We start from the raw sequence: 26,872 nt of genomic DNA, 5'->3' as shown, positions 1-26,872 counted from the left end.
AAATAATTAGATTACCCCGTTACTAAAAAAATAATGCCGTTATGTAACAGCATTATTTATAACGGCGTTATTCCCAACACTGGTGGCAACATTGAGTTTAGCATGGCTGAAGCCAGCTTCTCCCCGGTAAGACTAACATAAGGTAAGTTTTTCCTTGAGCTAATGTTTTTTTATGCATTCGTAATTTAGTTTATAGGTATATTTAGCCGTTTTTTGTTTGGTTTTTTTTGTGTGTGGGAATATGTGTTTGAATGGCTTGTTAAGAGCATTGTAAAAAAAAAAAAAAAAAAAAAAGTAAGCATTAGATAGCATTTAAGCTAGCGGACTTTTGCTATGCAAGTTAGCAAATTGTTCTCTTTTACTTATATCCTCATTTATTGTTGTTGTTTTTTTTTTATAGCGTTTGAGGTCATGCTCAGGTATTTTAATTTATTTTTAAATGAAAGTAATTCTGCATAGTTTGAAGAAACACTCGGGAATTTTATTTTGTATTCACATTTAATGCTCTTTTGAAAGTGCAATCTTGAAATATTTCCTATCCAATTACTCGATCATTCGAACAATATAGTTGATAGATTAATTAACTATTAAAATAATCAATAGCTGCAGCCCTAAACAATAGTGTCGGTGTAATACCAGTAAACGGTTAACGTTAGTCAGCCAAACATATATTTATCAAACATTCATATATCACCCCTCTGACCCTCTCACTCCCTCCTCCCCGTCAATATCTGCATAATTGAATTCATGATTAATTGACCATCAACTGCATAATGTTGCAGCCAGGATGCAAATAGCCATGCGGGTGACAAATGAGGTGAGGGGGGTCCATTCAATGAACCCAGCCGACACCCGCTTTTCCTCTCACTGCAGTGTCGCACTATTATGTCTGCTTCCAGAGCGCTTGTAAAAAAAACAAGCGTGTTGAAGTCAAAACAATACATAAACTTATTAGCGAGACTGTTATCCTCACAGCACTGGAGACAGTTTTACGGCCTAGGATCAAAGGTTGTAGGTCACGCGTTGGGTTTGACAAGCATCACAGTTGGATGCCATGTAAGCAGCTGCCCCTTAATTAAACTGAAAAGGACGCAATGTTGCCATTTCGTTATACTGCTCTGTTGTTGTTGTTGATTTCAAACGAGATTTCTCATAGGAAATAATGGAAAATAAATTATTTATCCACTCCAGAGTCAATGTGTGGGTATTATGAAACTATTCATAACTGCACAGCATGCCTGTCAACATTTACGCTTTGCCAGTATTTTGTATGGGATTTTCAGTCTTTTTAACAGATACAGCATGCTGTAGAAAACACAACATAAACTATATTGTAGCATCTACAAGGTCAAAGCCAACCCTTTAACTACCCCTAAATGCCCCCTAAATCTCAAAATATACTAGTATATCAAAAACATGTATTATACATCATATTAATAAAATAAAGTAAAAAAAAAAAACAATCAGATACTGTTCTTACCATCAATGCAAGAGAGGTGGCTGGATGAGACACTTGCCCCTTTCACATATGCTGAATTCCGGTTAAGTCCCTGGATTGGACAAAGTGATGATGCTGGAACTTTTGTTAGGTGTCGTTCCAGTGAGATTTACAAAGATGAAATTCAAAATTTCCTCACTCCTTGATGATATGGGGCTGAATGTCAGGCAAAGGCAAAGTTTACATTGAAATTTTTGACAGCTTTCTTATCCCTGATTCCCTTCAATTTAAAATGTGTTTGAAATAATGAAATAATTTTCCAAGATGACAAAGCATCATGCCACAGAGCTAAAACTGTTAAAGCATTCCTTGGAAAAAGACTCATCCAGTCAATGTCATGGCCTGCAAATAGCCCAGACCTTAACCCTATTGAAAACCTGTGGTGGAAATTGAAAAAAAAAACGGTCCACAACAAGGCTCCGACTTGCAAGGATGATCTGGAAACTGCAATCAAAGAGAGTTGGCAACAAATTAATGAAGAATACTCATGAAGTCCATGCCTCAGACACGGCAAGCTGTCATAAAAGCCCGAGGTGGTGCAACTAAATACTAGAGATATGTATTGATGGTTATTTGTTTGTTTCTCATGATTCCAAATATTTTTCCTCTGAATGGAGTGATTCTATATTTATTTTGCTGAACTTGCTCTATAAAAGCAACATTTACTGACCACTACAATGTTTTTCTTCATTTCTTTTAGTGTTTCTGAATGCTAAAGAGTTGCACTTTTGAACTAATTCATTATTTTTTAAAGCTTTTTATTTGAGTTTGTTCTACGTAATAAAATGTCTGAGTTAGTGCGCGTCCGAGACTGGCGATTCCATACTTTTTGCTAGGGTTTGTATAAGGCGCGTGAATGGACTCGGCGTTAGCAAGGAGGAAGTAGTGGCTTCTTTCGATCCAGTAGGTGCTAGACGGGTGAAGAGACTTTAGAAAGGTTTCTCGCACCATCTTAGATCCTCCACTCCTCCTCACCTGTGCACTTGAAAGACTAAAGTGACACTTTTTTTGTGATACACCCTCACCTTAATCTCGTCGACTGCTATACTGAACATCGCTCTCCTGGCATTTGAGAAGGACTTCTCACGGCTTTCCACCAGGTTGTTAGCACATCGCCTGTGTCGAATTGGGATGAAAGGAGGAAGAGAGTTATGGGTGGCGCAGATTAGGATGGTGGTTTAAGGGGTGGAGGGGGGAGCATTGCCAAATTAGAGTTACATCACAGTTGGAGTCGAGCAGGGGACGAAGCAACAGCTTACACGTTTTGTCATTCTTTTTAAAAGTAATCCGTCTATTTTTTTTTTTTTTTAATCCTCTGATGCTGCAGGATGTTTGCATCATGAGACAGTTGAAAAAAAGGTTATGGCTCTAGACATACTTCAGCATACTGTTTTATTTGGAATTTTGTGGATATATTCAAATGTAGTTTAAATAGAAAGAGATGTTAGATCAGATCAGCTTTATTTGTCATTACAACAAGTGCAACGAAATGTACAATAAAACCAAAATAGACTATAACAACTCTACCTTTGAGCCGGATGAGATAGTCTTCAAACCTTGTGTTATTCTCCTCATGTTATTGTTACATAGCTGCCAGACCTAGTCTTAGGTCACAAAAAGTAAATTTACTATACAGTGGGGCAAATAAGTATTTCGTCAACCACCAATTGTGCAAGTTCTCCTACTTGAAAATATTAGTGCCTGTAATTCTCAATATGGTTAAACTTCAACCATGAGAGACAGAATGTGGAAAAAAAACCAGAAAATCACATTGTTTGATTTTTAAAGAATTTTATTTCCAAATTAGAGTGGAAAATAAGATTTGGTCACCTACAAACAAGCAAGATTTCTGGCTGTCAAAGAGGTCTAACTTCTACTAACGAGGTCTAACGAGGCTCCACTCGTTACCTGTATTAATGGCACCGGTTTTAACTCATTATCGGTATAAAAGACACCTGTCCACAACCTCAGTCAGTCACACTCCAAACTCCGGCCAAGACCAAAGAGCTGTCGAAGGATACCAGAGACAAAATTGTAGACCTGCACCAGGCTGGGAAGACAGAATCTGCAATAGGTAAAACGCTTGGTGTAAAGAAATAAACTGTGGCAGCAATTATTAGAAAATGGAAGACATTCAAGACCACTGATAATCTCCCTCGATCTGGGGCTCCATGCAAGATCTCACCCCGTGGCGTGAAAATGATAACAAGAACGGTGAGCAAAAATCCCAGAACCACTCGGGGACACCTAGTGAATGACCTATAGAGAGCTGGGACCACAGTAACAAAGGCTACTATCAGTAACACAATGCGCCGCCAGGGACTCAAATCCTGCACTGCCAGACGTGTCCCCCTGCTGAAGCCAGTACACGTCCAGGCCCGTCTGCGGTTCGCTAGAGAGCATATGGATGATCCAGAAGAGGACTGTGAGAATGTGTTATGGTCAGATGAAACCGAAATGGAACTTTTTGGTAGAAACACAGGTTCTCGTGTTAGGAGGAGAAATAACACTGAATTGCATCCGAAGAACACCATACCCACTGTGAAGCATGGGGGTGGAAACATCATGCTTTGGGGCTGTTTTTCTGCAAAGGGACCAGGACGACTGATCTGTGTAAAGGAAAGAATGAATGGGGCCATGTATCGAGAGATTTTGAGTGAGAATCTCCTTCCATCAGCATGGGCAATGAAGATGAGACGCGGCTGGGTCTTTCAGCATGACAATGATCCCAAAAAAACAGCCAGGGCAACAAAGGACTGGCTTCGTAAGAAGCATTTCAAGATCCTGGAGTGGCCTAGCCAGTCTCCAGATCTCAACCCCATAGAAAATCTGTGGAGGGAGTTGAAAGTCCGTGTTGCCCAACGACAGCCCCAAAACATCACTGCTCTAGAGGAGATCTGCATGGAGGAATGGGCCAAAATACCAGCAACAGTGTGTGAAAAGCTTGTTAAGAATTACAGAAAACGTGTGGCCTCTGTTATTGCCAACAGAGGGTACATAACAAAGTATTGAGATGAACTTTTGGTATTGACCAAATACTTATTTTCCACCATGATTTGCAAATAAATTCATTAAAAATCAAACAATGTGATTTTCAGTTTTTTTTTTTTTCCACATTCTGTCTCTCATGGTTGAGGTTTACCCATGTTGACAATTACAGGCCACTCTTATATTTTCAAGTGGGAGAACTTGCACAATTAGTGGTTGACTAAATACTTATTTGCCCCACTGTACAAGCATTCAACCTTCGACAGTCTACTGCAAATGAAATGAAATGAATTGTTGCTATGGCAGTTAATAGTGTCCATGTGATCAAGGCCTTAATTTATCAGTGTACTATCTACAAAGCATCTGTAATAGATGATCACATGACATTTGGTGATGCATTTCAGTCTAATTTTAGCTCCTCAAAAAGCTAATTTATAAGCTTCAAGGTGAAGGCGCACAGCTTGTATTTGGCTCGTAAATTGATTTATTTTATTCTTGTACATACAATATCAAATCGTGGCAATTAGGCCTGAACGATATTGGGGGGGGGGGGGGGGGGGACTATCACTTTTACTTTTTATCTGAACCTTTTGGAATTTCTCACATTTCTACATAAAATCACCATCAAATATTATCTGAACTTTGTCAAAATCACACAGATCAAAAAACAGGGTCTGCTTGAACTAAAACCACCCAAACATTTTTAGGTTTTCATATTTCAATGAGGATAGTATGCTAGTATGCGAACAATGACAAAGGGGGGAAAAATAAGTAAGTGAACCATTACATTTAATATTTTGTGCCCCCAATAACTTAACCAGACGCTTCCTGTAGCTGCAGATCAGTATGGCACATCGATCAGGACTAATCTTGGCACATTATTCTCTACAAAACTGCTGTAGTTCAGTCAGATCTTTAGGTCATGCCACAGCATCTCAATGGGGTTCAAGTCTGGACTTTGACTTGGCCACTCAAGAACACATTTTTTGTTCTTCGGAAACCATTCTGAAGTTTACTTCTGTGTTTTGGATCATTGTCTTGTTGCAGCATCCATCCTCTTTTTAGCTTCAACTGTCTGACAGACGGCCTCAGGTTTTCCTGCAAAACATCCTTATAAATTTTTGAATTCATTCTTCCATTAATGATTTCAAGTTGTCCAGGCCCTGAGGAAGCAAAACAGCCCCAAATCATGATGCTCCCTTCACAGTGCTTCACGGGGTGGATGAGGTGTTGATGTTGGTGAGCTTTTCCATTTTTCCTCCACACGTGACGTTGTGTGTTACTCCCAAACAACTCTGGTTTCATCAATCCACAAAATAATTTGTCAAAACTTCTGTAGAGTGTCAAAGTGCCTTTTTGCGGACATTAAACGAGCAACCATGTTTTTTTTTTAGACAGCAGTGACTTCGTCTGTGGAGTCCTCCGATGAACACCATTCTTGGCCATAATTTTACATATAGTTGATGTGTTCACAGAGATATTGGACAGTGCCTGTGATTTCTGTAAGTCTTTGGCAGACACTCTAGGGTTCTTTTTTACCTCTCTGAGTATTCTGCACTGAGGTCTTGGTGTCATCTTTGGTGGACGGCCACTCCTTGGGAGAGAAGCAACAGTGCCAAACTCTCTCCATTTGTAGAAAACTTCTCTGACTGTCGATTGATGAACATCCAGACTTTTAGAGATGGTTTTGTGTCCTTTCCCAGCTTTATACAAATCAACAATCCTTGATTGCAGGTCTTCGGATAGCTCTTTTGACCGAGCCATGATGCACATCAGGCAATGCGTCTCATCAAGACAATTCTTACCACAGGTGTGTGTTTTTTGTGGAAAGGGCAGCTTTAAACCACTCATCAGTGAATGGGCACACACCTGTCTTCAGGTGTTTGGTAAAAGTTGGTTTCAATTGCTCTTTAAGTCTCCTTAGGCAGAGGGTTCACTTACTTATTTTTTCCCCCCTTCTGTCATTGTTTGCATGCTAGCCTCATTAAAATATGAAAACCTCTAAATATTTAGGTGGTTTTAGTTCAAGCAGACACTGTATTTTCATTTGTGTGATTTTGACAAAGATTAACGTAATTTCCCGAATATAAGGCGCACCCGTGTATAACGCGCACCCCACATTTACTTGTAAAATCTAGGGAAAATTATTGTACCCGTGGGTAGCGCACCCTAATTTTAGCACCAATAAATAGAAGAATACAAGAAAACAGAGCTCGTGTACAGATACAGAAATGTCATTTTACTGACTGGTGAAACACAGCACAAGCATAGCACATTGGTAGTTCAAAATATTACCGTAAACTGACAATATCTACGGTAATAATATGATCTGATAACTTCTTGAACTTACCCGAATCCAGGAGAAAACAAAACAGACGTGACTTTTCTTTTAAAGGCTGCTGTGTAACTTGCTCCTTTCATCATGATGAATAAATGTTTCCTCCATGGATTGATACAGTAAAATGAAAGTGAGAACGTAAGTCGGAAATCCGAGAGAGCTTATCGCTGTCGACACGACAGTAACAATAGGAACTATTTTTAGTTGGGTTTCAGTTTCCCGAGGGACAGATATAGTTGACGGACACAGGAAGTCTGTGTTGTTAGTTTATGGTCCGAGTTGCGGAGCTGCAATAAACGTTGACTCAAATGAGTTCAAGAAACTAAATTCTGTGCTTTATGAAGAGTGAAAAAAGCAGAATTTAACACAGACAAAATCATTCGGCCGATCAGAGTGAAGTATTACCGAAACAAAATGGTGACGTCACGTACAGTAATGGTCGGCAACGGATCGCCGCATACGTTTCTTCAACACAACATGGCCGTGTCAATAAAAAAAAAAAAAAATGGTTTTAATATATGGCAGAAAACACAGACAAGACTGAAAAAGCAGTTTCTGTTCTTGCACTCCTCTTTAAAAGAAACTGCTGTATTATAAGCCAAAACAACTGTTGTGTTTCATAGAACAATATGTCTATATGCTGTCATAGCAGATTCATGCTGCATTAAGCCCCCGGACTATTTTTAGTTTGCACGTTTTACCCTGAAAACCCCCGTTTACAGATGTCGCGCAACCGCTTTTGTTTCAACCTAGCCATAAAAAGAAGTTAAGTAATCGTATTTATTAGTCGAAATGTCTGAAATATTTAGCTTAGAATCATTAATTGATGTCTAATATTTAGTTAAAAAACAAAAAAACAACTTTAAAAAATTATTCACTTGCATATTTTAAACTTTTAAACAAATGACGTCGCAAAGAAAAAAAATTACGTCTGTAAAAAAGTCACGGATATCTACCTCATAACTATCGCTTAATTGTATTTTTTTTTCATTACTGTCACATTTCCCCCAATATTTTAGATGATAAATAATCAATCCAAACAAAGAAAAATTGGAAAAAAAGTTTAAAATGGTAAATGTATGAAAAAGAACATCTTGACCACTCCTTGATGTCTGCGATTTCTGCATCGCGGCCCTTGTTATATTGCTATATTTCACCCATAAAATCCCCCCAAAATCCGGCTGTGGCCATTCACATCTGTGTCTTGACACTGGGTGATACATGATACATGGAATTTTTGGATCGAAACAAGGTAAGTACGCGATAATATCTCGTTAAAGTCATGGCGTCTGTAATTCTGCTCTCGCGTGCGCTCACCTCCAGATAGGGTTTTTGCTGTTTAAATTTTTTTTTTTCAAAATGCCCTCCTGTTCAAAATTTTTCTTTCCACAGAAAATTAAGACTTTAAGCTTTCCAATGATGTCTCACACGTGCATAACGGACAATTTTGAAATTTGGCCAAATTGGGGGTCTCAGAGCGGAACTTCAAGTCACCTAAGTGTTTTCTGCCATATATATAATACATATATATATTTCTGTCTCCATCCATGTACCCGTTTATAATGCGCACCATGATTTTACAAGTTGATTTTGTGCAAAAAAAAGTGCGCGTTACAGGGTGACCCAAAAAAAGTTTACACTGCCAAAATACAACTTAAATGCCATATTTATTAAGCTTAGAATTAGAATTTAATCACAAATTATACATTATTGTAAAGAACATGTACAGTACACTCTATTTTTCAATGTGTCCTCCCTTAAGTGTCACAACAGCCTCCAGGCGCCTGCGGAATGCTTGACAGGTCTGCTTTTTGTAGGATGCTGTCATCTTTTCCCAAGATCTAACAATGGACCTCTCCAAGGCTGCCAAAGAAGTTTGTGGCTTCTTACAGGCACTGTCCTCCACAGTTGCCCATATGCTATAATCCAGGGGATTGAGATCTGGACTCTGGGTGGCCACATATGACCTTGTCAATCAACTTTTTGGTCCCCACAGATCGGACACTTCCAGACCCAGGTTTTCGTGAGGCTGTTCCAGTATCTTTCAGCTTCTTTTTAACTTTGTAGACTGCACATCTGGATATTCTCAGATTTGCTGCAATCTCAGTAGGTGTCAGACCGGCACGCAGCAATTCAGGTACAGCTAAAGTTTTCTTCATTTTCAGCAGAAGCACAGGAATTGTAGAGATGAGAGATTACCAGCTGCATTGAGTGACCTTAATGAATCACTTAAGCATGACAACCTATTTAGATATGTTTCAATGGCTTTTAAACAAGCAGTCAACTGAGTGTAAACTTTTTTTTGGGTCACCCTGTATATTCAGGAAATTACGGTAGATCACATTTGATGGGGATTTTATGCAGAAATGTGTGAAATTCCAAAAGGTTCAGATACTTTTTCATGCCACTGCATTGTATGCCTCTCGTCACATAGCTTTCCTACTCGCCTAATATGCTTCAGAGCAAAAAATAAAAACTAATGGAGGCATAAACTGTGCAGGTGGACCTCAGTCGCCAGTCGGTGTGTGTTAACTCAGAACGATGCTGCTACAACCTTTGCCCACTTTAAATTGAGGAGTTCATTAAAAAAAATGACCTGGCTTAATGAAGGATGCCAGCTCAACATGGCTGTGCGTCAGTGCGTGGCGGAGACGTGAAAGCGGGACGACTGACGAGACGCGACCTTTTAATCAAACCTCGTAATGGTCTGTTCCTTTTTATTGCGGCTCTGCAGGGAGCTGCACTGTCTCAGGTCGTAGGTTGCTCATATTGACAGTGACACTACCGGAGACTGCCTGACTCCAAGTGTGAAGATAAAGATGTGGCCAAGAACCTTTTTACAGTAAGGGCAATAGCGTTTCGCTGCAGTAAAACTAGCTCACTACGATTGTGTTGCTGCTAATAAAGACAAAGCGTTCTGTATCGGATGCTGACTAGCCTGGCCGCTTTGTGTGATGGAGCAAAGGCAGAAGGAGGAATGGAACATTGGACCGGAGGTTGATTGGGATCAGCGAGGATTAATGATCAGATAAATGCAGACTATAATCTGATCTCTTGCTCCACACGGCCAGGACCACAAAGGCGCTTTAGGCATGCCGATATGATGGAAAAGGATGGAACAATGTGGAATGTAGGAGATAGTCTTTAAATTGCCTCTTTGTGATACGGTCAGATCTTTCCGGTTGTACATCAGCTGTTCCATGATTAGGGTTGGGCATCGAGCATCGATGGGAACCGGTTCTAACACTCCATGCTCCCGGATTCGTTCGAATTTTAATTTCAATTCCTTGTTTCCATGCCCTGACTGCCGAGTGGAAAAAAACTGCTCGAGTTCAAAGACTGATATTTATATACAAGTTAAAATTAACCCTGTGAGAAGTTCATTTAATGGCGTACCGCAAGCAATACGTCACTTCCGCTCATTAATATTCATGACATTAGCTACTGTTGCTAAGTAAGGACAAGCCACTATTTGTTCCTAATAGGAAATGAATGGAAATTGTGTACGAAGAAGATGTTTACAGAGTTAAACCTACCAATTCTCTCCGAAAATGATGTGCCTGGTGCCAAATTGACTGGCAAAGATGTGGAAGAACATAAAAATGTTCAGTTAAAGAGATGGCTTTAGTGTCGAAGGCTGAAAAAGACGAAAAAAACGAGCCGACCTAAGCATAGCTTTAGCTTTTTTATCGACGTGACTGACAATGACATTCTCCTGTTTCAACAAGCTATCCTTTACCATCAGCCCTGTCTTTCTTATATATCCTCTGGTTGTCCTACGTCTCTGACCGTTCTTGGGGGTAATTTAGTTAGCTTTGTGTAGCGATCGCAAATGCTAGTCCGTGACAGCCAACGAACACTTTTAATTTTTTCATTGATAACACACCTTAATCCTATAATTTATTTACACTTCCCCCTTACTAAAGTTTTATATATATATATATATATATATATATATAACAGAAACGGTAACGGTGGCAGTCAGATACCATTGTAATTCTTTTCAGGTCATTCATTGTCAGACAGAAGCAGTACGGCACAACGTTACGCTAAAAAATAAGTTAAAAATATAAAAATGGCTTACCTCTTTGTCCTCTGAAAGACCATGCCAACCCAACATAATGTTTACTGCATATGAAACGTGAATGGATTCGCCAAGCTGGTGTTAAAGTCCGCGCAAATTGATTCGGTCTTCACATTTTTTCCTCTCGAGTTTTTGGTTTCCGGAAACGTATGAAGAAAACATCCTTCATGTGTCGTAATGTCTAAAGTCATTTCTACAAGTTCCAAAAAAGCAATGCGTGATCGGCATGTTCATTTTTGAAAGATTACCGGAGAAAAGTAGCACTTTTTACGTTGCGTCTATGCGAGGGCGGGTCTGTAATGTCCTACTTCTTCCGCTTTACGATGCGACGTCACGGTCTAAAAATAGCCTGCGTGCGGTACGCCATTTAAAAAAAAATCACCGAGAAGTTAAAACCTTAATTTAAACTATGTAATTTTTTTGACCCTGCATTTTTTTTACCCTGCCTCTTAAAAGAATCTTAATTGAGAATTGTTCAGAACCGGAATCGAAATGTGCAATCGGAATCAGAACCGGAATTGTTCAATTTCAAACAATGCCCAACCCTACTCATGATCCACCACTGCATTTACAGTAGGCCTCTATGCTGCCTAGGTGTCTTGGATTTGCCTCTTCATGCACTGTATTAGTATATTCCTAAAGACTTTATGATCATTTTACTGGGAAGACGGGACGGAGGCACATGTATCGCGCCACGATATTCAAAATGAGTTCACTCTCTTTGGTTATATCCACACTTAATCCCTTTCCCATCACACTTCTGCCGTAGCATCATTTTAAAAAATGAAAAACTAAATCCCACTTCAATCCAAGGATAGGGCAGGCAGTGTGGACCCAAATGCAGGGAAAGCACAGAAGCGAGGCAGACAGGCAGTGGAAAAATGATTTACAGTGCTAGCCAAAAGTATTGCCCCCCCCCAAAAGTATTGATTTTTAAAGAATTTATTTCCAAATCAGGGTGGAAAATAAGTATTTGGTCTATACCAAAAGTTCATCTCAATACTTTGTTATGTACCCTTTGTTGGCAATAACGGAGGCCAAACGTTTTCTGTAACTCTTCACAAGCTTTTAACACACTGCTGCTGGTATTGTGGCCCATTCCTCCATGCAGATCTCCTTTAGATCAGTGTTTTGGGGCTGTCGTTGGGCAACACGGACTTTCAACTCCCTCCTCTCACCCTGTGCCGTCAAAATGATAAGAACGGGGAGCAAAAATCCCCAGAACCACACAGGGGGACCTAGTGAATGACCTACAGAGACCTGGGACCACAGTAACAAAGGTTGCTATCAGTTGCACAATGCACTGCCAGGGACTCAAATCCTGCATTGCCAGACGTGTCCCCCTGCTGAAGAAAGTACACGTCCAGGCCCGTCTGCAGTTCCCTAGAGAGCATTTGGATGATCCAGAAGAGGACTGGAAGAATGTGTTATGGTCAGATGAAACCAAAATAGAACTTTTTGGTAGAAACACAGGTTCTCTTGTTTGGAGGAAAAAGAATACTGAATTGCACCATACCCACTGTGAAGCATGGGGGTGGAAACATCATGCTTTGGGGCTGTTTTTCTGCAAAGGGACCAGGACAACTGATCTGTGCAAAGGAAAGAATGAATGCGGCCATGTATCGAGAGATTTTGAGTGAAAATCTCCATCAGCAAAGGCATTGAAGATGGGACGTGGCTGGGTCTTTCAGCATGACAATGATCCCAAACACACAGCCAGGGCAACAAAGGAGTGGCTTTGTAAGAAGCATTTCAAGGTCCTGGACTGGCCTAGCCAGTCTCCAGGTCTCAACCCCATAGAAAATCTGCGGAGGGAGTTGAAAGTCCGTGTTGCCCAACGACAGCCCCAAAACATCACTGCTCTGGAGGAGATCTGCATAGAGGAATGGGCCAAAATACCAGCAACAGTGTGTGAAAAGCTTGTGAAGAGTTACAAAAAACGTTTGGCCTCCGTTATTGCCAACAAAGGGTATATAACAAAGTATCGAGATGAACTTTTGGCATTGACCAAATACTTATTTTCCACCATGATTTGCAAATGAATTATTTAAAAATCAAACAATGTGATTTTGTTTTTTTCCCCACATTCTGTCTCTTGTGGTTGAGGTTTAACCATGTTGACAATTAAAGGCCTCTCTAATATTTTCAAGTGGGAGAACTTGCACAATTAGTGGTTGACTAAATACTTATTTGCCCCACTGTATGTATTTTTAGCCAACTTCTTCATTTTGATAGTAGGCTAATATAGTTAATACAGATACATACAGCATGTGTTGCCTTCATTATAAGGCTTATGTAAGGTTTTTATTTTTTTGCGGCTCCAGACATATACTGGTATATATATATATTTTTTTTGTCCAATATGGCTCTTTCAACAATTTGGGTTGCCGACCCTTGGTCTAGTGACAGTGACAAACTACGTCATCATTTAAATCAATGGAAATATTTTATGAGTTTCTAATAACATATTTTTGTAAAAGAGAACAATCATGGCTTATTAGAGCCTACAAGTATTTTAAGTCCGAGGTTCCCTTTAAAGACCCCACGTGATTGAACAGGCTGGCATGAACATAGGACTTCCGACTGCAAGCTTGTGCGTGGTCATGGGACTGTATTGTTTCCTATGATTGGTCATTGGTGAAACTGGTCGAGCCACTGTGGCCATCTCTGGCAAAAATAAAGTAAAATCGAGTGTGTATAATAAATAGGAAAAATGTAAGGACTCTAGTGTAGCCCAAAGTAGCGAAGTAAGAGTACCATTTCTTCTTCACAAATCTACTCAAGTAAAAAAGTATGGTGTGGCAAAACTACTCTTGGAAGTAGTTTTCTCCAAAAGTTATTCAATTAAATGTAGCTTGAGTAAATGTAACACTTTACTACCCACCACAATATAATGTGGTGGAGTTCTACACAAACCCAATACAGTAATTGATACCCCTCAGACGCTGTCAATCAAAAGAGAACATTACGTTTGTAAAGGGTAGTTTTTTTATTTAGCTCTTGTGTTGAATCTCATTATTGTTTCACAGCCTTGTTTTCCATTTATCTCTCACACTCTCTCCTCTGTGTTTCTGGGTCATGTTCCACCCACCTCTCTCAATGTTTTGATGGGGTCTCAAGCCAGCTGACACTGTTGGCAGCTTGTCTATTTTAGTCCCCACCCGGTGCCTGTTGACTGCTTTGTATAACTTATGGATGTCTACCTCACAGCTCACAAACCCTTGCTACTTAAGATGCTTTTTAGCATTTAAGCAGCAAGTGCAAGCTTTTTAGATAGCAGTACATTATATTTTTAAGAGTTCTGTCTCGTCTGTATTCTATGTGTATGAATATGTTACATGGAAGGTCGGGTTAATTTGCTGTTCTCTAAAAAAAGAACAGCAAAAAAGCACTATAGCGGTTTTGGATTTTCTTAACAGCAAAAGTAAATTCTTAATTCAACTATTAGTGTGCAGTGACGGGATTATTATGTGTTTTGACATTTAGGGCTGCAGCTATCGATTATTTTAGTAGTCGATTGAACTAATTAATAATCGAGTAATATGATAAGGAACATAAAAAATTTTAAATACTGAGCCTCAAACGGTATTAAAATAATAAATAAATGAGGATCTGAGTACAACAGAAGAATAACTTACATCGCAAAATCGTGATTCAGCTCAAGCTGTGTGCAGACGCACTCTTCCGAGCTCCCACGAGCAACTTATCTCAACCAATAAGCGCTCAGGGGCAGCAAGCTTTACTCCCAGTATGGCACCAAAGAATTTGAAATCTGGAGACTTGGAAGAAATAAAATCCTCCATACAGAAATCGGAGGTCTCCTTGACTGGCTTGATTCAAAGCCAGAATCAAGAAAATCAAAGGAGAAATCGTCAGAGAGCTCCAGTTAATGCGTGCTGAAAACGAGAAACTCAAGCAGGGGGTCGAGGAGAGAGATGTTCGCATCAAAAGCCTGGAAATTTTGGCTTACGATCTCGACCAGTGCCGACGCGCAAATGAGCTCATCATTTCGGGATTACAACTGACGCCTAGCCCAGGTGATACAGTGGCGCAACTGACAATCGCTAAGATGAAAGAGTATGGAATAAACATGGAACTGCTGGACATCCGTCGCTGCTTTCTGCTCCCATCTGGGGGGAGAGGACCGGCGACGGTGCTCATGAAGCTGACATACCACAAGACCAAGACTGCCCTGCTTAACCAGCGCCGCCACCTGAAAGGGTCGAAGATTTTTTTGAATGACAACTTGACTCGCCGAAATTGCAAGAAAAGCACGCCAACTCCAGAAAGCTGGGAAAATAGCCAACACCTGGGTCTCGGATTGCAGGATCCTTATCAAGATGCAAGATATGAAGATTAAAGCTATAAGGAGTCTCGACGAGCTGATCCCACTCGAAAATTAATTATGACATCTGAAACCACACTTCGATTAAAACTGGATGAACAGATTGAAGAGTGCCATGATGACCCACATAATTTGCTTGATCCGGACCACAACCTCTACAATAGCATGTTGGATAACTGTAAATACTACACAGCAGACCAGTATAACAACTCCGTGGCTGTGGACGGTAAGCTGAAACTTATCAACGGCAGGAGTCTCTACAAGAATTTTGAACACATTAAGGATTATCTACTAAAGATGACAAAGGCTCTGACTTTAATTTGCACGGATATAACATGGCACAAATGAATCGGGCATCTATGGGGGGAGGGGGTGTTGCCTTGTTAGTGAATTCCAGTTGCCCTTGCCCCAACGAGCAAGGGCTTGGGCCACCGGAGCCAGCAGCACCCCCAACTATTCGTCACGTAGAATTATGTCAGCATACCAACCAAACAAATAACAAAACAAAAAAGAAAGCCATTTGAACGCTGCATTTATATTATCCCCCCCACACACACACACACACAAGCACTACAAGGGACTGTTCCACGACAACGGACTATCAGTCGCTTAGCTTCATTTAGCGCCGTTTAGCTTCGCTTAGCTCCGTTTAGCATCGCTTAGCTCCGCTTAGCTGTTCGTTAGCTTCACTTAGCTCTCCCGCGTTTTTCACGCCACTAAGCTCGCTATTTTTACAGCTCACTTGCTACTTTGCACGTCGGCTATCGTTTATTTCGAACACATGAGCGAACGTGCTCTCCATGAGAGCCAAAGTGCAGTGAGGGAGAAGTTCAGAATAGGCCTCTAATGTCACTTTCAACTTCCTTCTTCTTCTCACACCGAACATAAAATACACGACAGCACACCCTGTGGCGAAGTAATGCAGTAGAGTTCCAATCAGTCATACAATAACACTCAACAGCTGGTTAACAGCATTTGCTAATGAAAAAAATTTTAAATCTATTAGTGACACTACAAGCAATGATGATGATTTTTTTTTTTTTTTTTTTAACGGAGTGTAAAACTTTCGGTTAGCGGTTTAGCGAATGTACCTCCAGTGAACATTTCAAAATAAAAGCACGTCATGTTCGTCATATAAATAACGATTTCTGGAGTTAATCCCACATACTTCAGAATTAATATTATAATATGTTGAGTAAATACTACAGAATACAGATTCTACACTAAGAATAGCTTTCAAATGACACTCTTTATGACAAATATGATTGGCAATGAATAATTATTATAATTATTATACTACTGTTATATATAGTTTATACTATAATAATAATGCTTGAATTTTTTTTTTAAGAATGGTTTTGAATCATGTTGGAAAGGCAAAGTCAGTGTTCTGAATCTGTTCACTTTCCATTCTTTTGCACAAGTAAATGCTATCAGCGTTTAACCTAATTGTTTATTTGTGATGAATTATTGTTATTTACATGATTATTTGTACTTTAATAAAGAATTTAAGTGTTCCAAAATAGTTTTGTAAATTAATAAGCGTCAACAAAAATTTCATTGCTAAATTAGTAAAAAAAAACAATGATTAGATTAGTCGACTAATCGTAAAACTAGTCGGCTGACTAATCAGGAGAAAATTTGTCATTTAGGACAGCCCTAGTGTGCCGGAACATATTTCCTCCACACCCCTCTCACCTTTTTAACCCCTGACCCATGAAGAGGGCCCCTGGATATGTTCGCCTTAGGCCCCAAAATTGCCAAGTCCGCCACTGTATACTGTATATTGCAATTTTTTTCCAATATTTTTCGAACCTAACTTATATTATTTTAACTTTTTAAGGGCTAAAGAGTAACAAAATATGCCAGAAATACAATGGCGTTGCCAAAGATTACAAAAATGGAAAAATCGGAAGTCTGTATCGGCTGACTTGGGCTCGGGTGCAAAAATATGAGATCGGGACATCCGTAATCTGTACCAAAGTTGTGATGACTAAATGCGGTGCTTGCTCCAGAACTTTTCAATGAATGCTCAACAATGTTTGAGCTGTGTCAGCTGGGTCGTGCTGCCAGCGGATATTTTCATTGGGGCCAAAATGCTATGAGCCTTGTCCAATGTGACCATCGCTTCATGAAGCACACCTTGGATGTGCTGCACTCACCTCCCATGATGCACTACAGAAATTCACATAAAGGGGGTCTTTTTGTCCATCTCGTTCAACTCCTTTTTTTTTTTTTTTTTACTTTATCATAGCTTAATTTTTAATGAGCAGTTCCATTGAAGCATTTTTTTTGTCTTTACCTGTGTTTCTATTTATATCTTCTACTCTCTCTCCATTAGTGCGTAGGGGAGGAGAACTGGGTCGACAGTAGGACCGTCTACATCGGCCATAAAGAACCCCCTCCTGGAGCAGAGGCCTATATACCTCAGCGTTACCCTGACAACCGCATCGTCTCCTCAAAGGTAAAAAAAAAAAAAACAACAACCAAAAGCTAACCTATTACTCCTCGACAAAGCCATAATAACAATGTTAGAACATGTAAGTCACGATGCAGTTATTAATATAAAAAAAAAAACAAATGCACAGACATACAGTGCCTTGCAAAAGTATTTGGCCCCCTTGAACCTTGCAACCTTTCGCCACATTTCAGGCTTCAAACATAAAGATATAAAATTTAAATTTTTTGTCAAGAATCAACAACAAGTGGGACACAATCGTGAAGTGGAACAAAATTTATTGGATAATTTTAACTTTTTTAACAAATAAAAAACTGAAAAGTGGGGCGTGCAATATTATTCGGCCCCCTTGCGTTAATACTTTGTAGTGCCACCTTTTGCTCCAATTACAGCTGCAAGTCACTTGGGGTATGTTTCTATCAGTTTTGCACATCGAGAGACTGACATTCTTGCCCATTCTTCCTTGCAAAACAGCTCGAGCTCAGTGAGGTTGGATGGAGAGTGTTTGTGAACAGCAGTCTTCAGCTTTCCACAGATTCTCGATTGGATTCAGGTCTGGACTTTGACTTGGCCATTCTAACACCTGGATACGTTTATTTTTTAACCATTCCATTGTACATTTGGCTTTGTTTTGGATCATTGTCCTGTTGGAAGATAAATCTCCGTCTCAGTCTCAGGTCTGGTGCAGATACCAACAGGTTTTCTTCCAGAATGTTTCTGTATTTGGCTGCATCCATTTCCCGTCAATTTTAACCAACCTCCCTGTCCCTGCTGAAGAAAAGCAGGCCCAAACCATGATGCTGCCACCACCATGTTTGACAGTGGGGATGGTGTGTTCAAAGTGATGAGCTGTGTTGCTTTTACGCCAAACATATCGTTTTGCATTGTGGCCAAAAAGTTCAATTTTGGTTTCATCTGACCAGAGCACCTTCTTCCACATGTTTGGTGTGTCTCCCAGGTGGCTTGTGGCAAACTTTAAACGAGGCTTTTTATGGATATCTTTGAGAAATGGCTTTCTTCTTGCCAGTCTTCCATAAAGGCCAGATTTGTGCAGTGTACGACTGATTGTTGTCCTACGGACAGACTCTCCCACCTCAGCTGTAGATCTCTGCAGTTCATCCAGAGTGATCATGGGCCTCTTGGCTGCATTTCTGATCAGTTTTCTCCTTGTTTGAGAAGAAAGTTTAGAAGGACGGCCGGGTCTTGGTAGATTTGCAGTGTTCTGATGCTCCTTCCATTTCAATATGATGGCTTGCACAGTGCTCCTTGAGATGTTTAAAGCTTGGGAAATCTTTTTGTATCCAAATCCAGCTTTAAACTTCTCCACAACAGTATCTCGGACCTGCCCGGTGTGTTCCTTGGTTTTCATAATGCTCTCTGCACTTTAAACAGAACCCTGAGACTATCACAGAGCAGGTGCATTTATACGGAGACTTGATTACACACAGGTGGATTCTATTTATCATCATCGGTCATTTAGGACAACATTGGATCATTCAGAGATCCTCACTGAACTTCTGAAGTGAGTTTGCTGCACTGAAAGTAAAGGGGCCGAATAATATTGCACGCCCCACTTTTCAGTTTTTTATTTGTTACAAAAGTTTAAATTATCCAATAAATGTTGTTCCACTTCACGATTGTGTCCAACTTGTTGTTGATTCTTGACAAAAAAATTAAATCTCATATCTTTGTTTGAAGCCTGAAATGTGGCGAAAGGTTGCAAGATTCAAGGGGGCCGAACACTTTTGCAAGGCACTGTATATCCATATTGGTAATCATTGCCAAAAATGGTATCAAAATTGCACTGGTTTTTACAATTTTAAGCAGTTTAGCGTTCTTCCACGAGTTTTTAAAGAAACAAGCTGAAATCAGAGATATTATATCGATATATGCAGTAGTGGTGTCAACAATAATCGATGCGGCGATGCATCCCAATGCGGGGCATGGAGGATTCGATTCGATGCGGGCAACAAGCCGAATCGATTCAGCGCATTTTAAAATATATACTGTACGTTCAAAAATCTTCCCTGCGCAATTCCGGTGATGCAACGGATTTGGTTTCCCCATTTGTATTATTATTCTCATGTTTCATTTTTTACACACCGCATAACTCTGGTCAAGTTTCCCACCAACCTCGTAGAACCCAAAATGTCTCCAGGATGTCTGCTTTCAATGTCTTAGATGCATCAGTAATCTTTCACGCTCCCTCTTTCTCCGCTATTCGGGTCGGGTCGGGCCCAAAATGTTACGCATTCACGTTCGGGTCGGGTCGGGCCACTGCACCGGACTAATAAATTATAAAAAAATTAAAAAATTTTAAAAATGGGATAAAACCGAGAGCAGGCTCTCTGTATTGTGAATTTGCTTGTGCACGCACATGAACGCCGTGGCCCGCATGTTTTTTTTTTTTTTTTATATTAAACTTTCCCAGCGTTTTGTTGTGTAAATGTTTTTATAATGATCATAAAAATATGTAGACTATTTAAACATTAAGAAAACGTGCGTTTTTTTTCTGCCGAGAATTTGTTACGAAAGACACTTTTATTTATGCACACAAAGGCAGCAGAAATGTGATCCTTTTGAATCTTCTCCTCTGTGTGTCTGCAAAACCGCATTTTTTTTTTTTTTTTAATATTAAAGTTTCCCGGTGTTATTTGGTTGTGTAAATGCTTTTATAATGATCATAAAAATATGTAGACTATTTAACCAGTTAAGAAAACTTGCGTTTTTTTTCTGCCAACTGAGAATTCGTTACGAAGGATCTTTCCCAGCGTTATTTCGTTGTGTTCATGCTTTTATAATGATCACGAAAATATGTAGACTATTTAAATATTAAGAAAACATGCGTTTTTTTCTGCCAACTCGAAGAAATGAAAATAAATTGCTGCTGCTACGTGTTTTTTTTTTTTTTTCGCGTCACTCCAACAAAAAAATTGATAAAAATAAAAAAATTCGGGGTTTTCGGGCTGGGCCTGCAAATCTAGTTAATTGATCGGGATCGGGCCAGGTCGGGCTTCAATACCAGCGGACCGTGTCGGGTCGGGCTGGATTTTTTTAGGCCCGATCTAACCTCTATTGTAAGCCTGTCGCAATATGCAATAATTCCATTTATCGCGCGATATATAAAAATGGAGGCGATAACTTTTCCGCTGCGATTTATCGCCTCGCGTGCACGTGTGTGTGCGCGTGCGGCAGACGTGCTGTTAATAGTTCGTTACCAACTGCGCAAAATGCATCTTCGTTCCAGGTCCGCCAAAAACTAGCGCCAGAGCCAATTGTTCCCATTATATCCTATTGTTCAACGTATACCGGCCGCGTCAGTGCTCCGGAGTGACTGTGGACCATCTATGGCGCGCCGGTGTTCGGCCATTCCTTACTACGCGGCGAAACGTTCTACACAATGCTCAGGGCGCTTGCGCATGCATTCACACGCATGCGCACATCTGTTAGAGGCGGCGATTACTCACTATTTTTGTTTGTATTTAGTTATTTAGAACCTTTTCACAGCCTCAAAGATACTTTTTGCATGTATTACCCTCTCATACTTTTAACCATTGTGTTTTTTTGTGTTAGCTTTGAAGCAGTTGACCACATTAGTCACGTAGCGTGTTTAAACCGTCCTTATTTGATATAACTACATTTAAGTATTTTCTGCAGGCATTTTTTTAGTACCTTATTCCTGTATGCATCTAAACAAAACAAGTTTAGAGCGCACGGTAGTACTTTAGGTCTCAAATTCGACTAATGTAGGACGTTTCGCCGATGTAGAATATTTTGGCAGAACACCGGTGTTGTTGACGTGCGGGCGCTCCCGTCAGGAGTGACATTTCACGCGGGGCGGCTATTTTTCGGCACAACGCTGGATATTTACAATTAAGTCCGCCAAAACATTGTTACCGACTTGGCTGCTACGAATAACCTCACTTTGACAAAGAACAGCTGAATGAAATTACCGGTAAGAGCGCTGTGCTTCAAACTCGTCCTGTATATGAAAGCCCTCATATGCTGGTGTTGTGTAGTAATGAGCAGACGTGACTTTCGCGGCGCTTGCTAACTTTTTTAATGCGCGCACACACTAGATATCATGAAATGGCAAACTAGATGTGCTACTTCCCATGCCATTGGCTACGTGAGCCCAGAGTGATTATGGGACATGTAGTCCATATACTACATTGATGAATTCTAAACTGTCATTTGTCACATGAGATTAAGAAGGCCAAATCAATCCATACCAGTGCCTATAGATAATGTTGCAAGTATTGTTAATTCAGTACGTGACACAAATGGATTCGGACCATAAATAGGATGTCTTGCTCATGTAGTAAACCTAGCTACTAAGAGAGCTGTAGCAATCAACGGTGTGCCCTGCCTCACTTTACAAACAGTAAAGATTGTTCTCAGCACTTTTATGCAATTTTTTTTCATATCAGTAAGAAGTAAGCACATAAATATTATGCACTAAAATGCATGTTTATATGATGGCAATTTAATTTTTGCTCGTTAGCAAAAAAAAAAAAAAAAAAATACAATTGTTTTTTGTTTTTTTACAGAGCATTAAATGTATTGAATCGGATCGAAAATCATGTCCCTCGTATCAAAATTCGTACCGAACCATGACTTAACTGTATCATTGCATCCCTATGGAACACCATTGCAGAAGCTATGACGGGAAAAAATTTTCTAAATGCTGAAGTTGTTAAGTGCATTTTTTTTTTTTTTTAAACACATTTTATTTATTCTGTGTTTCTGTGCGGTATAAATATTGTTGTTTTTTACTTAAGAGGTATGGTCTATTGTTTTTAGTTGTGATTTCTTAAAAAGTAGATTTGAATTTAAGAGTAAATATCGCGTTTAAATGGGTGTACTTCATCTATTAATATATACTGTATTCGCACTGTGTTATTGTAAATTGGTTTAAAAAATTGGGGGGGGGGCGCAATAATATCGCATATCGCAATAATTTATGAGAATAATTATCGCACACTAAAATTTGTTATCGCGACAGGCCTACTCTATTGCACATATATAGTGGGCTAGGCCTACATTTTACTTTTGTTCTACATTGCAATTTAGTTGATGTTTTGTTTGCAACTGAACTGATCCCTGGATTGATATTGCGATAAAGATGCTGCTGCACTACAATATTTTCTTTGTCGTTTTCTTCAATATTTACTTGAATATTTTTATCGATGGGTCGTTGTGACTAAAATACAGTGACTGTTATTACTGATTTTGCACAGTTCAGATGTTGCACTGTGTGTGAAAGGCTGCTACTGTGTGTAAAAAAAAAATATATAAAAAAAAAGAAAGCCCTGGTCTCATTCAAAGCACTAATTAAATGCTGTGATCTGTTTTTTTTTTTTAAATATATATATATATATGAAAGTATTTTCATTTGACTTCAACCAGGAGTGACACAAGAGCCAATAAAAAGTTGTTTAATGTCTGATCGCTTGTGTTGCCTCATGATTCACGGAAAATATGCTTTGCTTTAGAATTCTAATGCATCCCAGGCTTTACTGCATCGCGATGCATTGCCGAATCGAATCGAATCGTGGCCCTCCGAATCGTAATTGAATCGAATCGTGAGGGCAGTGCTGATGCACACCTCTAATATGCAGGGTTTCCCCTAGGATTTAGGTTATAATGATCAGAAATAATCCCCATTTCTTTGGTGCTAAACTGCTTTTGCCAACAGGAAGTTGTTCAAGCATCTCACTCATGAAACCATTTAAAGTGGCTTAAGTGTTTGAGCGCCAAAGTTACAAAATTGTGACAAGCATCATTGCTGACTTTAACAAGCCAGAGCTGCAAATATGGTGTTTCTTGAAGTTACTACTTTGCACCTGAAGATGGCAGACATCTGCCGTGTAGTTACTATTATAAACCTTTAGATGGCAGATATCAGAAATCATTTTGGATTTAATTTTTCAGATTGAAAATTGAAAATTAAAGCAATTTTGGTTCATTTCATGACAAGAAATGAAAAATGTCAACAGCTCACATTTCTGGCTTATTTCATTTTTGTTTAGAAATTGGTAATTGATTAAATAGCAACCCATGCATCATACGTTCAATGTATTTTGTTTGTGTGTTTCAATATGAGATGTTGATTTTTTATTTATATATTTTTTAAATTTGTATAAATGTAAGTTTTTTTTTTTCACTTTGACAGTACACCTTTTGGAACTTCATCCCCAAGAACCTGTTTGAACAGTTCCGACGAATTGCCAACTTCTACTTTTTGGTCATATTTCTTGTCCAGGTAAGGCCAATTAGCATTTTATTCTTTTAGGCTCTATGTTATAGGGATGACATAGGATTTACAGGAGTGCTGTCAGCATTGCTGCAGAGATTGAAGAGGTGGGGGGGGGGGTGTCATTTTCACCACCATGCTTGACTGTAGGCATGACACACTTATCTTTGTACTCACCTGGTCTCCACCACACATGCTTGAGACCATCGGAACCACACAAATTAATCGTCTCATCAGACCATAGGACATGGTTCCAGTCATCCATGTGCTTTGTTGACATGTCTTCAGCAAACTGTTTGCAGGCTTTCTATTGCAGAAGAGGTTTCCTCCTGGGGTGACAGCCATGCACACCAATTTGATGTAGAGTACGGCGTAAGGTCTGAGCACTAACAGGCTGACCCCCCACCTCTTCAATGGATGCTGACAGCACTCCTGTTACGAGTCACATGACATTTTGGAAGGAAAATGACAAGCAGTACTCAATTTGGACATATAGGGATGTACGTAGGGGTGTACTCACTTTTGTTGCCAGGGGTTTAGATATTAATGGCTATATTTTGAGTTATTTTAAGGGGAAAATAAATCAACTCTTTTATATAAGCTGTACATAGACTAGTTTTCATTGTGTCAAAGTGTCATTTTTTCAGTGTTGTCCCATGAAAGGATATACTTAAATATCTGCAGAAATGCGAGGGGTGTACTCACTTTTGTGATACACTTTATATCGAGCGGAACATAATATTTAATCAGACAATAATTCAAAATAAAAAAGATATATGTGAAAGTAAAGTAAAATAAATTAAGGGTCATTCAGGGGCCCCTATGGTCCTGAGGCCCGGGAGAAAAAATACCCGGTTGCCCCCCCCCTGTCGACTGGCTTGACCGCATCCATCAGCCATCATCACGACATTGGAGGACAACATGAAGAAATGGCTAAGAGTCACCACAGCCAAAATATTTTTGTGTTTTATTGATTTATTGGCAGTGCAAGGAAACACAATCAGGAACCTGAAAATCGCTGATGCACAGCAACAAAGTGCAAATACACAAATTGTCAGAAATAAAATAAGAAATGGAATCATGTTGTCCAAAATTTTATTGTGATGAATATCTGCCAAAAAAAAAAAAAAAAAAAGACATACTTCTTGTGTTTATATGGACGCACATGGGTGATGAGCTCATAATACAATAATCCAACCAGGTGACAAAATTCTATGTGGTATTTCCTTGTAACAACAAAATCCGTCGCAGCACTTTTGCATTAGGCAACTATTATTTGTAATTTCGCCTCATTTTGGTCACTCAGGTGGCAGGCGTATCAATCTCCACCTCATGTTAACACAGGCTGTAGAGACTGTTTGGTGTGTGTGTGCTATAAATTAGTTGGCCACCCCACTGGCCATCCTGCTTGCCAGTATATCGTTAGATTGTTGTAGCATCAGTTATGCATTTCATCCCAAATTAATGCATTTATTTTGTTTTGTCAAATGTAGGGCTGTCAAATTTATCGCGTTAACGGGCGGTAATAAATTTTTTAAAAATTAATCACGTGAAAATATTTATCGCATTGAACGCATTCGCGGTACGACTCATTCACGCATTGCCGCAAACAGCCAACAATGGCGCCGTTTTACTTATATACAGAGATAAGTGGCAGTGTCAGGCGAGTGGAGTAGATACATGCATTCATTGTTGCCGTGCTTTTAATTGTCATCTCTCCCACAGCAATTATAAATATTGTGGGAAGCGACGTTGATCTTTTTCTTAACACCCTGTAGTGTACCCAATGCAGAGAAGATATAGCATTTGCAGCCACCACACACAGTCATGGTTGCACCGCTTCCCATCATGCATTTGGGCAGAACAGTTAAGTTGCTACAGTATCATTTACTGAAAGCTCAACAAATACACTAGATGGCAATATTTAGTCACAATATACAAACTCACATTCATCCTTTAAGAATTACAAGTCTTTCTATCTGGATCCCTTTCACAGAAAGAATGTTAATAATGTTAATGCCATCTTGTGGATTTATTGTTATAATAAAGAAATACAGTACTTATGTACAGTATGTTGAATGTATATATCCGTCTTGTCTTATCTTTCCATTCCAACAATAATTTACAGAAAAATATGGCATATTTTAGAGATGGTTTGAATTGCGATTAATTACGATTAATTCATTTTTAAGCTGTGATTAACTCGATTAAAAATTTTAATTGTTTGACAGCCCTAGTTAAATGTACACCTTATGCCTAATATATACATAACTTAATAAAACGGAATTGTTGTGGAACTCAAAATGTTGACTGGACAGTTATGGCCTATGCACATTAAATCATTAGTAACATCAAATATTACACAATACACCGAAGTATATCAGTAGCCGTGTCCTAAAGTCTTTCTGATAGTTTTCCCCTGACCTTTTTACTGCAATAATATAATGAAAACCTGAAATTATGGCTTTTAGTTTTGGCCACGCCAAGATTTTAAGTGGCCCCATCCGGCCAACCCTATGAAAAATTTGGCAACATGAAGGAAAAACAGGACCAAGCAACTGATCATACCCAGAAAAACTCATAAAATGAGGAACTGGAACCTAATGCATGTCTTTCATCTTCGCCTGCAGCTCATCATCGACACCCCCACCAGCCCAGTCACCAGTGGCCTGCCGCTCTTCTTCGTTATCACGGTTACCGCCATCAAGCAGGTATACGATACACACAAACACACTCATTCCTAGCACACAACTTACATCCTAGGACTCCAATCAGCTGTTCTATTATCTGTACATACACACATTCTTCTCTGGGCGCATTGAATATGTCTGCTGATGTGAGAAATATGGTAATGAATGCCCTCCTCTGTTCATCACTGGAGCCCCTGGGGGGATGCATCCTCCCC

The 26,872-nt window shown here is 39.5% G+C and overlaps 1 protein-coding gene across 8 annotated transcripts in view; it reads left to right on the top strand.

The window, feature by feature from the left end:
* The window catches only part of LOC130927029 (phospholipid-transporting ATPase IH-like), a 120,109-nt gene that overhangs the window by 16,435 nt on the left and 76,802 nt on the right, over window positions 1-26,872 (top strand). For all 8 annotated transcript variants that reach the window (XM_057852496.1, XM_057852495.1, XM_057852494.1 and 5 more), the window contains exons 2-4: window positions 17,595-17,717; window positions 23,887-23,976; window positions 26,598-26,678. In XM_057852496.1, coding sequence (XP_057708479.1) covers window positions 17,595-17,717; window positions 23,887-23,976; window positions 26,598-26,678 — 294 coding nt within the window. The remainder of the gene's footprint in view (window positions 1-17,594; window positions 17,718-23,886; window positions 23,977-26,597; window positions 26,679-26,872) is intronic.

The sequence above is a fragment of the Corythoichthys intestinalis genome, chromosome 12 (genome assembly GCF_030265065.1).
Source record: "Corythoichthys intestinalis isolate RoL2023-P3 chromosome 12, ASM3026506v1, whole genome shotgun sequence".
In the NCBI taxonomy this organism is placed as follows: Eukaryota; Metazoa; Chordata; class Actinopteri; order Syngnathiformes; family Syngnathidae; genus Corythoichthys; species Corythoichthys intestinalis.
This window is presented reverse-complemented; position numbering and strand designations above follow the sequence as displayed.